The sequence below is a fragment of the Leucoraja erinacea genome, chromosome 24 (genome assembly GCF_028641065.1).
Source record: "Leucoraja erinacea ecotype New England chromosome 24, Leri_hhj_1, whole genome shotgun sequence".
NCBI classification, from domain to species: Eukaryota; Metazoa; Chordata; class Chondrichthyes; order Rajiformes; family Rajidae; genus Leucoraja; species Leucoraja erinaceus.
Window position 1 is genome coordinate 392,256 of NC_073400.1, and position 17,224 is coordinate 409,479.

Below are 17,224 nucleotides of genomic sequence, written 5' to 3' on the forward strand. Positions count from 1 at the left end.
CAATAATGTCCTTCCTCAGATTTGGAGACCAAAACTGTACGCAATACTCCAGGTGTGGTCTCACCAAGACCCTGTACAACTGCAGTAGAACCTCCCTGCTCCTATACTCAAATCCTTTTGCTATGAAAGCTAACATACCATTCGCTTTCTTCACTGCCTGCTGCACCTGCATGCCTACTTTCAATGACTGGTGTACCATGACACCCAGGTCTCGCTGCATCTCCCCTTTTCCTAGTTGGCCACCATTTAGATAATAGTCTGCTTTCCTGTTTTTGCCACATTTATGGGCAGTCTCCTAGCATCCTCCTCACAGCTAACACTGCCCCCCAGCTTAGTGTCATCCGCAAACTTGGAGATATTGCCTTCAATTCCCTCATCCAGATCATTAATATATATTGTAAATAGCTGGGGTCCCAGCACTGAGCCTTGCGGTACCCCACTAGCCACTGCCTGCCATTGTGAAAAGGACCCGTTTATTCCAACTCTTTGCTTCCTGTTTGTCAGCCAGTTCTCTATCCACATCAATACTGAGATAGAATATAACAATATATAGCAATTTTGGGCACCATATCTGTGGAATGAATGATGTGCTGGCTCTGGAGGGGGTCCAGTGAAGGGCTGCAAGAATGATCCCATGAATGAGTATAATGAGCATTTGTCAGCAGGAGAGCTGTACTCGCTGGAGTCTAGAAGTATGAGGAATACAAGAATACCTCATGGAAACATACAGAATAGTGAATAGAGTGGCTGTGGAGAGGATGTTTCCACTAGTGGGAGAGTCTAGGACTAGAGGTCACAGCCTCACGAGCATAGAACGTTTGTTTAGGAAGGAGATGAGGAGAAATGTCGCTGTCAGAGGGTGGTGAATCTGTGGAATTCTTTGCCGCAGAATGCTGTGGAGGCCATCAGTGGATATTTTTAAGGCGGAGATAGATAGATTTTTGATTATTACATGTGTCAGAGGTTATGGGGTGAAGGCAGGAGAATGGGGTTAGGAGGGAGAGATAGATCAGCCAAGATTGAAGTAGACTTGATGGACCAAATGGCCTAATTCTACTCTTATGACATGACCTTATGACCTTATAAGATGCTGCCATATAGCGCCAGAGACCCGGATTCGATCCTGATCCATATTTGACTTCCCAAAATTCATCATCTCACACAATTTCCATCAACGCACTACCCGACTCTCCAACTGATCAATGTCCAGCTGTGGCCGAGACAAACTTACTAATCGCACTTTCTATTTTCACTTCCAGGTTATTAACATATGTCACAAACACCAAGTTTCCAGTAACAATCTCTAGGGTACAATACTGTTACAGACTTCCAAACATCCTTCCACCACTACCCTCTGCCACCTACCTACTATTCAATTTTGCATCCAATTCGCATGTGCCTTAACCTTCTTGACCAGCCAACCATGTGGGATCTTGTCAAATGCTTTACTGAAGTCCGTAAAGATAGCGTCTAATGCGCTGCCAGGGGTGGTGTTGGAACGCAGTTTAAGTTTAAGCAGACACAACAGTTTAAAAGAGCCACATGGAAATGCAGGGAATGGAGGGAGACAGATTACGTGCAGGCAGAGGAAATTAATTCACCTCCATGTTCGGCATGTGTACAGTACTATTTTATGTCTATAGCTAAAACTCAGGAAGAGTCAGCCCACAAATTATAAAATCAAACATCAATCCATGCTGCACTGGACATGTGTTGACACGATGTGAAGCTCCATCTACACTGTCCCGTCACAGACTCCCAGAGTCTGGGCCATTTCTAGGTTGCAGTAGGATATTGACCAGATAGTTATTTGGGCAGGACAATGACAGATGGAATTTCATTCTGATTTGTGATCTGATAGAATTTGGGAGATCTGACCACAATGGTAGGATCCTTAGGGTCAGAGGGACAGAGGGAATTCGGTGTACAAGTTCATATATCCCTGAAGATGGCAGCACATGTAGATAAGGTGGGGGTGGGGGGGGGGGGGGGGGGGGGGGGGGTGATCGAGTTGTGCATAATAATGAGCAGCAGAGATAGGGTGGACAATGAAAAACTTTTCCCCAGAATGGAGAGGCCTATAACCAGAGGGCACAGGTCAGGTGAAGAGGTTGGTTAGATAGAATCTGAGGAGGAGCTTTTTCAAACAGACGGTGGCTACAATCTGGAACAGAATCCCTGGGAATGAAGTTCCTTGATAGTGAACGCGACAGACTGCATATTAGGAAATGGGGTCAATGTTGATGGGTACTTGATGACCGGCATGGGCAAGGTGGGCCAAAGAGCCTGTATAACACAAGACAACTTAGAAACAGAGTGAAGCTCCCTCTACACCATCCCACCACACACTCCCAGTGAACAGGTTAGACTGAGAGTGAAAGTGCCTCTTCACTGTGAAACACATGAGCACCACACAGAGATAGAGGCAGGGACAACGTACTTGCGGTGGTGCCGTGGGAGATTCAGACCTTGGGTATGTCTGTTTCGAGGGACAACCAACCGTGTATTCTGGAGTGCTGGACTGCCTCAAATTCTTTCAATGAAGGAAGGAACTGCAGATGCTGGTCTAAAGTGAAGATAGACATTAAATGTTGGAGTAACTCAGCGGGACAGGCAGCATCTCTGGATAAAAGGAATGGACGACTTTTCAGGTCGAGGCCTTTCTTCAGACTGAAGACCTATCCAGAGATGCTGCCTGTCCCGCTGAGTTACTATAGCATTTTGAGTCTATCTACAGATTCTTTCAGGTTAAACTGATAGACTGCATTCCTGGAAAATCCCAGAGACACTAATGGAGAAGAGCAGGGATGGTGCTCCCTCCCACCCAAATCCAATTGTTCACGTTGACTGAGAACATTTCACCTCATCCTCAGCACCTCTCTGTGGGGGAATCATGGACAGATTGGTTGCTGCATTTGTACATGAAAACAAGGCCTACATTTCAACAGGGCTCTCATTGGCATTGAACTGTTTCGGGATGTTGTGGAACAGTTCGAGGAGCTACCATATTGTCCATTTGATTTGTCGCTGGAGGACGAAGATAAAAGTTAATTCCGTGTCCACGCCACCGGCAGGAGATGGAGAGAGGGCAGAGGTTAGAATTAATCGGGAGGCGTAGAGCGAGGAGGGGGTGAACAGAGAGAGTGAGATGTTGAGAGGGAGAGAGAGGGGGGGGGGGGAAGAAAACAAACAGTAAATGGAGAGTCAAATATGGAGAGAGGGGGGAGAAATCAAGCTCTAGAGATCGCGATCAGTAAAGGCTGAGGGGGGGGGGGGGGGGGAGAGAGAGAGAATGATGATCGAGGAATGGAGAGGTTGCGAGTAGGACCCAATGTGAGCCACGGGACATGGTTGGAGGGTGAGAGTGGATGGAGACTGGGGAAGGGGGTATAGTGAGAGAGAGGGAGAGGACATTAGTTAGAAAGTTGGTTTGTTTCTACCTACCTGCAGTCGTGGATCCGAAGCAGAGTATCCACAGCACAGAGCGAAACATTTCTTTCAAACAATTCTCTCCGGGGTAGGTGGGGAGGGGGGTTGGATTTGAGGGTAGGGAGGGTAAAAGAAGGGGAGGGAGGAGAGGGGGAGGGAGGGGAAGAGAGAGAGAGAGAGAGAGAGACAGACAGACAGACAGAGAGACGGAGAGAGAGACGGAGACGGGAGGTTCCTGGCAGGAAGTGTTGGAATTTCAGGCACTCTCCGGGAAAATGAGAGAGCGAAAAAAAAAGTAATGTTTTGTGGGGGATTAGCAGCAGGGGATGGGAAGGACTGTGCCAATGTAGTCATGGGGAGGGGGTGTGACGGCGTTAAGTTATCTGGTCCCGGACAAAAGCTTCTTTTCTCTTCATTTCTCCAGGATTCCGTCACCACCCCCTTCTAATCCCTTGTACTCCTCTCCCCCCCAGCCTTGTCCACAACTGCTGGCTGCTTTCATTCACAGTCTGCGGGACAGGGTGGGACGAGGGATGTGGTGATGGGGGAAATAAAGAGATTGTTTACTTGCCTTTGATTTACAATCCCTTCCCTTCTTCCCTCCCTCCCTCCCTCCTCCTTTCTCGTATCCCCCTCTCTCTTACCCCCCCTCCTCTTGCCCCCCTTCCTCTCCCCCCCTCCCACCCCCCCTCTCACTTCCCCCCCCCCTTCCTTCCTCCCTGCCTCCCCCGCCTCTCTCGCTTCTTCCCGCTCTATCCCTGCTGATGTGGAATGTGAGTGGATTGAGCAGCGAGATCCAGCCTGAGCTCATTACAGGGAGTGAGAGAGAGACAATCTGCATTTGACTTTACACTGCGCAGAGAGAGAGAGAGAGAGAGAGCTCTAAAGTCAGAGAGATCAAAAGAAAAGCCAAAAGTGAATGATAGAGAAAGAAAGCGATGGATAGAAATAAAGAGAGAGAGAGAGAGAAACACACAGAGGATTAATGTGACTTTACACTGCAGAGCGAGAAAGGGAGGGAGGGAGGGAGAGAGGGAGGCACAGAATTAATTAAAATCTGCTCTGCACAGACAGAACACAGAAAGATACAGAGATGAGATATAAAGGATTAATTACACTGCACTTCAGAGAGAAACAAGCAGATAGACAAAATGTATCAAAAGAAGGAATGGAAGAAAGAAAGGGAGAGAGATACATACGGGGCTAACAGAGATGAGTCGAGAAGGACAGATACAAAGAGAAAAATAAAGCTGAGGAAAGAATGTGAAAAATATTGGTGAAGAGAGAGAAATAGTTAGAGACAAGGTGGGTGAGGGACACACACAGCAGGGGTGTAGAATTGTGTACACATGCTCATAGCCACCTAAACGTGTAGAGTGGGAAAGGGACAAACACACACATTCCTTCCATCCAAAACCACTGGGGTAAGACAGGGTGAAGTAGAGAAAGGGAAAGGGAGGAGAGAAAAAGGTGAAAGAGCCAAAAATGGTAGGAGACGAATGTAAATAGGCAGTTGTAAAAACAGACAAAAGATCACGCAGAAAGAAATAGAGGCAGATAGAGAAACTAGGAGAGGACAGCTACTGATGACCTTAGTAGTTAAAACGGTGGCCTGCATGGAATTGACCCGTTGTTTTCATGGTGAGAACCAGAAAAGAGGACAACCAGGGTCAACAGCAAGTCCACTTCACAGGGTCAACAGCAAGTCCTGCCTCGAGTCAATTCTCAGGTTTGGCTGTCACGTTCAATTCTCATGCTCCTGAGAACCAGGTAGTGAGGTCCTTCAGCACACATACCAAAAAATGAATTTCAGCTTCTAATTAGAACCCTTTTGCTACTTAGGTGTTACTCTCACTGACCTGACCAAGTTCTCCACATAATATATACCCACATGGATCAATATAGTTCCTGAACGCTGTAAACTGCCTCGGCTATTTGCATCCCCCCCTAGCTCTATAACTCCTTCCATTCCCTATCCCTCCCTCTCTGCAACCTTTCCAGTCCCTGTTCTCTATGTTTTAACTTCCTCTCCTCTATCAGCCATTCTATCCCTTTGGTGATGTAGTGACTGTTACAAATGTGGAACTCAGAGCTGCATTTAACAATTTTTATACAGTTTTCAAGGAGGTCTTGTATCTGTGTGAAGATTTTGTAACCCAGATTTATGACTGTAAAGGAGGAATTCTTGGGGATTTGGACTGCGATCTGCCTGTTCAGGATTCAATGATTGAATAGGCCCGCGGACATTCTGAAGTGAAAGAGTGATGGATGAATTGGTTGTTAAGAGGCCCTTGGGGATTTGTGATCTTATTATATGGAGTTTCATATTGAAAATGGCAGTGATTTAATTCAAATTGAAATCAGGTTCTTAAATCAAGATAAAGCAAATTGTGAACACAGTGAGATGGCCATGATAGATTAGATCACAGAAACAGACAGATAACATAGCCCAAAACAAAAGTAGCATGCCTGAGGACAGACAGTGTGAGACAAAGTCAGTCAGTTTGCAGTTGACATGAGGATCAGTGGAGTTGTTGACAGTGAGGAGGCTAGTCTAAGGCTAGAGGCTGATCTCAACATGTTGGTGAAATGTGCTGATAAATAGCAGGAAAGGAACTGCAGATGCAGGTTTACAAAAAAGACACAACATGCTGGAGTATCTCTGCAGGTCTGGCAGCATCTCTGGGGAATGTGAATAGATGTTTGGAAGAAAGCTGGAAGAGACCAGGGGCAGGCCAAAGCCTGCCATGTGGCCCATATCCTTCTAAACATCCTCTGCATGTACCTGTCCAAATATCTTTTAAATATTGTGATAGTACCTGCCTCAACTACCTCTTCTGACAGCTCGTTCCACGCGGAACTTTTTATACAGCAGGTGGTGCGGGGCAGTTCTAGTGCCAGTTATAGTGGTGATGGAGGCAGACACAATAGAGGTGTTTAAGAAGCATTTTGATGGGCACATGAATTTGCAGGGAAAGGAGGGATATGGATCACTTGCAGGCAGATGAGATCAGTTCATCTGGACGTCATGCTCGACACATACCTTGTGGGTTGATGGGCCTGTTCCTGTGCTGTACTGTTCAATGTATGTTCTATGTTCTATATATCTACCACCCTTGGTGTAAAAAAAGTTGCCTCTCAGGGTCCTGTTAAATCTTTCCCCGCCTCACCTTAAACCTATGTCCCCTGGTTCTTCATTCCCCTCCTCCAGGTAAAAGATGGTGCATTTACCCAATCCAATCCCCTCATGACCAGGTACACATCTACAATATCACTCCTCATCCTCCTGCACACCAAGGAATAAAGTCTTAGCCTGCTCAACTCCCTGTAGCTGAGGCCCTCATGTGCTGGCACCATTCTCATAAATCTCTGCACCCTTTCCAGCTTAACATATCTTTCCTATAACAGCGTGGCCAAAACTGGACGCAATACAGTAAATGTGGCCTCACCCTCACCAGTGTCGTGTACAACTGTAACATGACCTCCCAACCTATGCTCAATACTCTGACTGATGAAGGCCAATGTGCTGAAAGCCTTCTTGACCTTTTTATCTGTGATTCCACTTTCAGGGAATTATTTACCTGCACTCGTAGATTCCTCTGCACTCGTAGATCTACCCATTGCACCACATGGTGGGCCCTGGCGGCAAGGTGAACTGTGGACAATCTGGGTTCCCCACCTGAGGAAGAATCCACGTTTCCCAACAACCAACAGGTTTAGGTTTATCATTGTCACATATATACCAAGAAACAGTGAAAATCCAAACTGATCAGACATAGATGGTATGGAAACAAACATAGACAGGTTGGTTAGTAAATCTGCAGATGACCGAAGATTATGTGGTCGTGGACTGTGAAGAGGGCTGTCAGGATATACAGTGGGATGTAGTTCACTACAAAGGTGGGTGGAGAAATCAGCCCAGCGGGTCCATGCTGACCAGCGAGCACCCATACACTAGTTCTATCCTAGGAACAATTCACAGTAGTTAATTAGCCTTCAAACCTGTACATATTTGTAATATGGGGGGAAAGTGGAGCATCCAGAGAAAACTCATGTGATCACAGGGAGAATGTACAATCTCTGTACAGATAGCACCCATAGTCAGGATCTGTATGGCAGCAACTGTACCACTGCACCACTGTGCCGTCCCGAGGTGGTGGTGTTGTACTTTGCGAGATCAAACATAAAGTGTAAATATACAACAACATGACTCCCAACGGCATTGACGTGCAAGAGGGATCTGAAGTCCTAGTCCATAGCTCCATGAAAGTGGCAAGTAGATAGAGGTGTAAAGAGGGAAGTGGTATGCTTGCCTTCATAGGTCGGGGCAAGAGTCAACATGTCCTAATGCACCCCGATATGAGCTTGGTTAGGCCACATTTGGAATATTGCATGCCCATTACAGGAAGGATGTGGATGCTTTGGAAAGGGTGTAGAGAAGGATTGCCATAATGTTTTAAAGGAAATAAAGTGCTGGAGTAACACAGCAGGTCAGGCAGCATCAACACATGGGTTGGTGATGTTTAGGGTTAAGGGCCTTCTTTAGATATATTTTGTTTTAAATGGAGAATGAGAGAAGTCGAAAGAGAAGTTATAGAGGATGAGGCCAAGTTCCACCAGATGGAGGAGAATGTTAGTGGAGGGAAATTGATTGGTCTCTGTTGGAGGAAGCAATGGAAGCCCTTAAGATCTTCCTGGTGGGGGATGGAGGTTTAGAGGGACTGGAACTTCATGGTGCTAAAGCAATGGGGGCCTAGAAATGGAAACTTATTGAAGAGTTAAAGGGTGTGTGAGGTGTCTCAGATGTAGATGAGGGGGGACTGGTCAATGGGGGTTAGCATGGAAACGAGGAGATGAAATTAAGTGGAAATAAGTTCATTGGGGCAGGAGCAGGCCAAGGCGATGGGTCTGCCAGGGCAGTCCTGTTTGTAGATTTTGGGGAGGACATAGAAGTGGGCACTACGGGGCTGGGGAAATATAAGGTTGGAGAATGTGGAGGGGCGATCGCAAGAGGCGATGAGATCAGAAATAGTTTGGGAGAAGATGGCCTGGTGTTTGTCTGTGGGGTCATGGTATAGGGGTAGACATGAGGAAGTGTCCGAGAGCTGGCGCCTGGCCTCAGCACGGTAGAGCTCAGCCTGCTGGACTCCAACGGCACATCCCTTGTCCCTAAGTGAATGATAGGCTGTATCAAATACTTGGTGGCATAAAGATGGATTTCTAAAGATATGTTAGGCAACGTTTTTACATAGAGGGTGCTGAGTGCCTGGAACGCACTGCCGGGGCTGGTGGTTGAGGCAGATACGACAGTGGCATTTAAAAGGCTTTTGGATTCGCTGGGAGTGGAAGGATATGGAAGATGTATGAGAAGGAACTGCAGATGCTGCTTTAAACCAAAGATAGACACAAAAAAAGCTGAAGTAACTCAAGTTTAAGTTCAAATTCAAATTCAAGTTACATTTATTGTCTCACATGCACCAATTGGTACAGTGAGATTTGAGTTCCCATACAGACATACGAATAAAAAGAACACAATACACGATAGAATTTATCATGAACATCCCCATACAGCAGAATCAACGTTTCCCACTGTGAGGGAAGGCAATAAAGTACAGTCATCTTCTTCTTTATTCACCCGTGGTCGGGGCCTTGAGCTCTCCGCGGTCATGGCTACGGCAGCCCGATGTTCAGGCCCTCTCGCCGGGATGATCGGAACTCCGACGTTGGAATGGAAGAGCACTCTCAGCGGCTTGGAGTTTCCGAATCGGCCGAAATCCACAGGCCGAGCTGGGCGGAGATTCAACACTGGCAACTGTCGGCAAAAGATCCCAGGACTCCGCGGTGTTAAAGTCAGTGCCGCCCGAGGCTAGAAGTTCCGCAAACCACAGCTCCACGGTGTTACCCAGCAGGCCCTGCAACACAGGCGATCCCTGGCAAGGCATCGCCCACTCCGCGATGGAATTCAATGCTGCACCGCTCTTGGCCATCCAGAGTTGTCGGCGTGACATGTTGTAGCGACCTCTACAGCCCGTCTGTCTTCTTTTATTTTTTGTCTAGTTAAATGTAGTTGTTCGTGTTTTTTATACTGTTTTTAACTGTGTATATGTGGGGGGGCGGGGGGAAACTTTTAAAAGCTCTTCCTTGCACGGGAAACCCGACCTTTTCCCTGTCGGGTCTCCGTTGTCGTTGGGGACTAGCATCGTGCAGCGGCCTCCAACCGGAACGACCTGGGGGCTCCTGTCGCGGAGCCTGCGGAGCTGCGGACTTACCATCTGGCCGGCCGACTTGCTGGCCGGCCTCGGAGCGTGGGGGGCGGTAGTGGCTCGCTGCTGCAGCCCGACTCCAGAGCTTGAAGGCTCCAGCCGCAGGTCCAGTGGACTGTGATATCGGGAGCTCGGTGGTCCGGGTGGGAGACTGCTTTTCGGAGCTCCCGCAACACAACTTCTCCAGCCCATGTCGCGGGGTTGGAACGACCCGGAGCGGGGCCATACATTGCCCGGCACGGCTTTAATGGCCGCGGGACATTCCAACGCCCGCATGGGGCTCCAACTTTGTGACATTTAGACTGGAGCGGGGCTGTACATCGCCTGGCGCGGCCTTAAATGGCCGTGGGACATACCATCGCCCGCCTGGGGCTTCAACATCGGGAGAAAAATAGTGCAGGGGAGAGAAAAGACTGCCTTCCATCACAGTGAAGAGGAGATTCACTATGATGGATGTTTGTGTGAATTGAATTGTTCGTGTGTCTTGTAGGAATTGTTTTGTTTGGATGGCTGTAGAAACAGAGTTTCGTTTGAGCCTCACTGAGGTTCAAATGACATGAAATAAATATTGAATTGAATTGCTGAAGCTCAGGCCGGTCTCCGGCAGGAAAGGCTGCGCCAATCCAGAATGTAGGCCGCGAGGTGGGGGCCGAAGATGCGACTTAGAGGAAAGACGCATCCTCGACCAGGAAGTGATTGGGAAACGGTTTTCCCTCTCCCCCCTCCCACCCCTCACATAAAATAGACTGAGAAACCTTTTAAAACATACTTTTTGATACACTAAAAATAACAAAAATGGTGAAATGACAGACAAACTGTTGGCGAGACTGCTGCGAGGGGCGCCACCCGATGACGCAGGACAGGCAGCACCTATGAAGAGTAATGGGTGCCATTCAGCCCTTCGATCCAGCACTGCCATTCACTGTGATCATGGCTGATCACCCACAATCAGTACCCCGTTGCTGCCTTCTCCCCATATCCGTTGACTCCACTATCTTTAAGACCTCTATCTAACTCTCTCTTGAAATCAGTGATGTAATTAAAGTGAAGGGGGAGATATGATGTATATGTAATGTAATATGTAATGTAAATGCCAGTGCCCCTTGAGGCCAAAAGACGAAGCTGGCAAATGTACCTGTGCCTCATGACTGAGGCCATGTGACCTTCTGGAAGTTTCAGTTCATTGCAGATTAAACCTTTACTACAAGATGTCGGACGTGTATTCATTGTGCTACTCACAACAAGGTCTTACAGAAGACAATACAAAATCCTCCAGAGAATTGGCCTCCACTGCCTTCTGAGGCAGAGAATTCCACAGATTCACAAACCTCTGTGTGAAAAAGTTATCCCCCATCTCAGTATGCAGTATGTGGGAGGTCAAGGACACCGCTGGTGCCTCTGGCTGCTACAAATGTACGAAGTGCATCCAGGTAGAGCTCCTGAAGGACCGTGTTGGGGAACTGGAGAAGCAAGTGGATGACCTCAGGTTCGTCCGAGAAACTGAGTTGTTCCTCGACAAGTCCAACAGTAAGATTGTTACACCTAATGTACTGGAAGAGAGAAGGTGGGAGACAGTGAGAAAGGGAGAGAAGCATGGAATGCAAACGGTCCGGGTGTTGTACCTCTTGTGAACAGGTTCATCCACACAGAAGCTGTCGGGACAGAAGACGTGTTTACACTGAGCAGCGGACTGGCTTGCGATGCAAATAGGGCTTATTTAGCCAAAACCAAAAAGGCCAAAGTCAGGCAACGCCATTGTAGTGGGAGACTCAATTGTGAGAGGTACGGACAGGGGGTTTTGCGGCAACAGACGGGATTCAAGGATGGGGTGCTGCCTTCCCCAGTGCCAGGATCCAGGATGTCACGGACAGAGTGCAGAAAACCCTCAAGGGCGAAGGTGAACATCCGGAAGTAGTAGGGCATGTCGGCACAAACAATGTCGGAAAGAAGGGGATATTCTGCAGCGTGATTTTAGAGAGCTCGGAAAAATGCTGAAAAGCAGGACCTCCAGGGTTGTTATCTCCGGTTTGCTTCCAGTTCCCCGTGCTGGCGAGAGCAGGAACAGGGAGATACGGGACCTGAACGTGTGGCTGAGGAACTGGTGCACGGGGCAGGGATTTAGATTCTTAGATCACTGGGATCTGTTTTGGAGTAAGGGGGAACTGTACAAAAGGGACGGATTGCATCTTAACAGGTGGGGGACCAGCATTCTGGCAGGCAGGTTTGCCACTGCTACATGGGTGGCTTTAAACTGAATAAGGGGGGTGGGGTGTTGAATGGGATAGTGGAGGATGGAGTTAAAGGTAAAGGGTTTCTTACATGTGTGAGCGTAGAGACAGAGGGGTGTAAAATGAGGGTAGAAGCAATAGGTAGCAAGGTGAAAAGTAAAAGTGGCAGGCAGACGAATCCAGGGCAAAAATCAAAAAGGGCCACTTTTCAACATAATTGTATAAGGGGTAAGAGTGATGTAAAAACAAGCCTGAAGGCTTTGTGTCTCAATGCAAGGAGCATTCGTAATAAGGTGGATGAGTTGAATGTGCAGATAGCTATTAATGACTATGATATCATTGGGATCACGGAGACATGGCTCCAGGGTGACCAAGGCTGGGAGCTGAACATCCAGGGCTATTCAATATTCAGGAGGGATAGACAGAAAGGGAAAGGAGGTGGGGTAGCGTTGCTGGTTAGAGAGCAGATTAACGCAATAGAAAGGAAGGAAATTAGCTTGGAGGATGTAGAATCAATATGGGTAGAGCTGCAAAACACTAAGGGGCAGAAAACGCTAGTGGGAGTTGTGTACAGGCCACCTAACAGTAGTAGTGGAGTTGGGGCTGGCATCAAACAGGAAATTAGAAATGCGTGCAACAAAGGTAAAACAGTTATAATGGGTGACTTCAATCTACATATAGATTGGGTAAATCAAATTGGCAAGGGTGCTGAGGAAGAGGATTTCTTGGAATGTATGCGGGATAGTTTTCTAAACCAACATGACGAGGAACCAACGAGAGAGCAGGCTATTCTAGACTGGGTATTGAGTAATGAGGAAGGGTTAGTTAGCAATCTTGTTGTGCGTGGCGTGGCCCCTTGGGCAAGAGTGGCCATAATATGGTTGAGTTCTTCATTAGGATGGAGAATGACATTGTTAATTCAGAAACAAGGGTCCTGAACTTAAAGAAAGGTAACTTTGAGGGTATGAGACGTGAATTGGCCAAGATAGACTGGCAATTGATTCTTAATGGGTTGACGGTGGATATGCAATGGAAGGCATTTAAAGACTGCATGGATGAACTACAACAATTGTTCATCCCAGTTTGGCAAAAAAAAAAATCAGAGAAGGTAGTGCATCCGTGGATAACAAGGGAAATCAGGGATAGTATCAAAACAAAAGATGAAGCGTACAAATTAGCCAGAAAATGCCAGAAAAAGCAGCCTACCAGAGAGAAATTCAGAGTCCAGCAGAGGAGGACAAAGGGCTTAATTAGGAAAGGGAAAATAGATTATGAAAGAAAACTGGCAGGAAACATAAAAACTGACTGCAAAAGCTTTTATAAATATGTGTAGAGAAAAAGATTAGTTAAAACAAATGTAGGTCCCTTGCAGTCAGAAACAGGTGAATTGATCATGGGGAACAAAGACCAATTGAATAACTACTTTGGTTCTGTCTTCACTAAGGAAGATATAAATAATCTGCTGGAAATAGCAGGGGACCGGGGGTCAAATGAGATGAAGGAACTGAGTGAAATCCAGGTTAGCCGGGAAGTGGTGTTAGGTAAATTGAATGGATTAAAGGCCAATAAATCCCCAGGGCCAGATAGGCTGCATCCCAGAGTCCTTAAGGAAGTAGCACCAGAAATAGTGGACCCCCAGAAAGGGACGCAACGCACCCCGCCCTTAAGAAAAAATTACCAAAACAATAAATAAAAATCGCGAAACAAAATCAACGTTTCCACTTTGGAAACGGCCAGTTCTCTGTTCTCCTGTCGCCGGGCAAGAGTGGCTGAATCTGAACCCAACGGCTGTAACCCCAACAACAGACACCGCTGCAGCGGAGCCCGCTCCTCTCGCCTCCTCCCGCCACCGGGTCCCAAGCCATCTTCCCCCCACACCACCGCCGCTGGGCTCATGCCATCCCCGATGGGCCCACACCACCCCCGCCATCTCCGCTGGGTCCACGCCATCCTCGCTGGGCCCACGTTCTGGCCCGCTGGGCCCACGCCACCTTCATCTTCGCCCCCCCACCCCCCGCAAGAAAGAGGGGGGATGTGAGAGGGGGGAGGGGGAGGGAGAGAGGGGAAGGGAGGGGAGAGAGAGATGGGAGAGGGAAAGGGGGGTTATCTTTAGTGAGATTGCAAAATTAAGGTAGGTTTTAGAGCTATTATATTTTCTCCTCCATATGAATAATATTAAACAATATCAAAGTATGTCAAACAATTGGAACTGTTGTCTTTTCCTTGATAATAATACTGAAAAATATGAATTCCATAGTTTGTGACATAAATACACATTTTAATAGGATCATTATACACAGATGTAACATTTCCATTTCGAGATCGGGTTGGGTTCAAATATGCGTCAAGCCGATAGCCTAATCGTTAAAGAGTTAAAAGATAGCCTAACTGATAAAGAGCTGAGAAGAGGAATCAGAGCTGCCAAGGAAAGGTACTCTGAGAAGTTGATGAGCAAGTTCTCAGCTAATGACTCTTCTTCAGTTTGGAAGGGCATGCAAGAAATCACCAGCTATAAGAGGAAATCTCCCCGCTCTTTGGACAATCGTCAGCTGACGAACGACCTGAATGAGTTTTACTGCAGGTTTGAAAATCAGAAACGTAACCCTGGTGCCCCTTCCCCAACAAACACAGCCAGACCCCAGTCTGTAAAGAATGGACCCTGCACCCTCACCTTCCCATTCACCACTTTACACCTACTTAAGGCAAGACTCCAGTATGAAAAGAGCCTTTCCCACCCCAACCAACACTTTACACCCACTCACAGCCTGACCTCAGTCTGCAAAAACTGGGCCCTTCTACACCCATCCCACTCCAATCACCACTTCACACCCAATTACTAATTTTTAACCAGTCCCTGCAAAAAATGTACTGTCCCTGCCTGCTTCAAAGTCTCCACTATTGTCCATGTACCCAAAGAGGTAAGGATTACTGGTCTTAATGACTACAGGCTTGTCGCACTGACCTCTGTAGTCATGAAGACCGTTGAAAGGCCAAGCTGAAAAATATCACACAATACCTCTGCTGGACCATCTGCATTTTGCATATTGGGCCAATAGATCTGTGGATGACACAGTCAATTTGGGACTGCACTTCATCCTCCAGCATCTAGACCGCTAAGGAATCTATGCAAGGATTTTGTTTGTTGATTTTAGCTCTGCATTCAACACCATTGTGCCAGAGCTACTACGCTCCAAACTTTCTGAGTTGACTGTGCCTGAACCCCTCTGTCGGTGGATCACCAGCTTTCTGACAGACAGGAAGCAGCATGTGAGGCGGGAAAGCATATCTCAGACCCGCAAATGCTCAGAATAGGAGCACCGCAAGATGCGTACTCTCCCCTCTCCTCTACTCTCGCCACACCAATGACTGCACCTCCACAGACACCTCTGTCAAGCTTCTCAAGTTTGTGGACAACACAACCCTGATTGGACTGATCCAGGATGGGGATCTCTGTACTCATTTCAGTTTGACATATTTCCTATAACATGGTTCCCAGAACTGAACACAATATTCTAAATGTGGTCTCACCAAAGTCTTGTACAACTGCAACATGACCTCCCAACTTCTATACTCAATACTTTGACTGATGAAGGCCAAAGTGCCAAAATACTTTTTGACCACCTGATATACCTGTGACATGACCTTCAAGGAACCATGCAACCATCAACCATCACTCTGCCCACCTGGCTAATTGATCCAGATCCTGCTGCAATCTTTCACAACCATCTTCACTATCTGCAAAACCACTCACTTTTGTATCATCAGCAAACTTGCTAATCTTGCCCTGTTCTGTGATGTTTCACAGAGTGCTGGAGTAACTCAGCGGGCCAGGCTGAGTATAGAAGTTGGGAGGTCATGTTGCAGTTGTATAAGAAGTTGGTGAGGCCACATTAAGAGTATTGTGTTCAGTTCTGAGCACCATGTTATAGGAAATATGTCATCAAACTGGAAAGGGTACAGTGAATATTTATGAGGATGTTGCCAGAACTAGAGGGCCAGGGCTATAGGGAGAGGTTGAGTAGTCTGGGACTATTTCATGGAGCACAGAAGGATGAACGATGATCTAATAGAGTTGTATAAAATCATGATTTGAATAGATATGGTTGAGTCTTTTGCCCAGAGTAAGTGAATCGAGGAGCAGAGGACATAAGTTTAAGGTGAAGGGTAAAAGATTTAATAGGAATCTGTGGGGTATATTTTTCACACAAAGGGTGGTAGGTGTATGGAACAAGCTGTCCTGCATCATCTAAGGCAGCAGAGATGTTATAGGAGAGGGCAAGCATGGTAACAAATTAGCTCACGATAGTTTGGGTAACATTCAGGAATGTCTATGCATGTCACTTCATGAATATTACTGAAGAACGGTCTTGACCCGAAATATAATCTATACATTTTCTCTAGATATGCTGCCTGACCCACTGAGAATCCAGCACTCTGTGACATGTCACCTATCCATGTTCTCCACAGATGCTGCCTGACTCACTGAGTTACTCCAGCACTCTGTGACTCCAGCACTCTGTGACATGTCACCTATCCATGTTCTCCACAGATGCTGCCTGACCCGCTGAGTTACTCCAGCACTCTGTGAAACGTCACCTATCCATGTTCTCCACAGATGCTGCCTGACTCGCTGAGTTACTCCAGCACTCTGTGACTATTTTCCCTTCACCCATTTGCCCAAGGCCACTCTCCCCCCTCCTTTCCTATGTTCCTTTCCACCAATAAACCTCTCTCTGCCTTTACATTTCACTCCTCTTTCAAATCTGCTCTACTTATCTACATGCATTTTTCTTCTTCACTTTTGAGTCATAGAATGATGCAGTGTGGACACAGGCCCTTTAGCCCAACTTGCCCACACCGACCGACATGTCCCATCTACACTAATCCCACTCACACGCGTTTGGCCCATATCCATCTAAATTTGTCCTTTCCATGTACGTGTCCAAATGTCTCTTAAACATTAGGATAGTCCCAGCCTTAACTACCTCCTCTGGCAGCACCCTTTGTCTGAAAAAGCTACCTCTCAGTTTCCTGTTAATTTCTGAAATATTGGTCATAATTTGGTGCAAAAATGCTCTAAAATAAGGCTCAGAATGCATCAGAGAGCATCTAAACCCCCCGAGCTTCCAGGGCCTTTAAGCGGGCGCTGGACCCTGGCATCGATGGACTTCACGCTTCGCGCTCATGATGTGCGCAGCGCGCACATTATTTCTCATTAAGTTTTTTGTAATCCTGTCATGCCACCCCCCTTTTTGAAAAGCTTCGTACGGGCCTGGATTTGGACGAGGGAATTGAATGCAACAT

General features: G+C 47.1%; 1 protein-coding gene across 1 annotated transcript in view; it reads right to left on the bottom strand.

The window, feature by feature from the left end:
- Window positions 1-3,984, bottom strand: part of LOC129708545 (kin of IRRE-like protein 1) — a 159,502-nt gene extending 155,518 nt beyond the window's left edge. The window contains exon 1 of the mRNA XM_055654346.1: window positions 3,445-3,984. Within this exon, the coding sequence (XP_055510321.1) occupies window positions 3,445-3,493 (49 nt within the window). The 5' untranslated portion in view covers window positions 3,494-3,984. The remainder of the gene's footprint in view (window positions 1-3,444) is intronic.
- Between the last annotated feature and the right edge of the window lie 13,240 nt (window positions 3,985-17,224).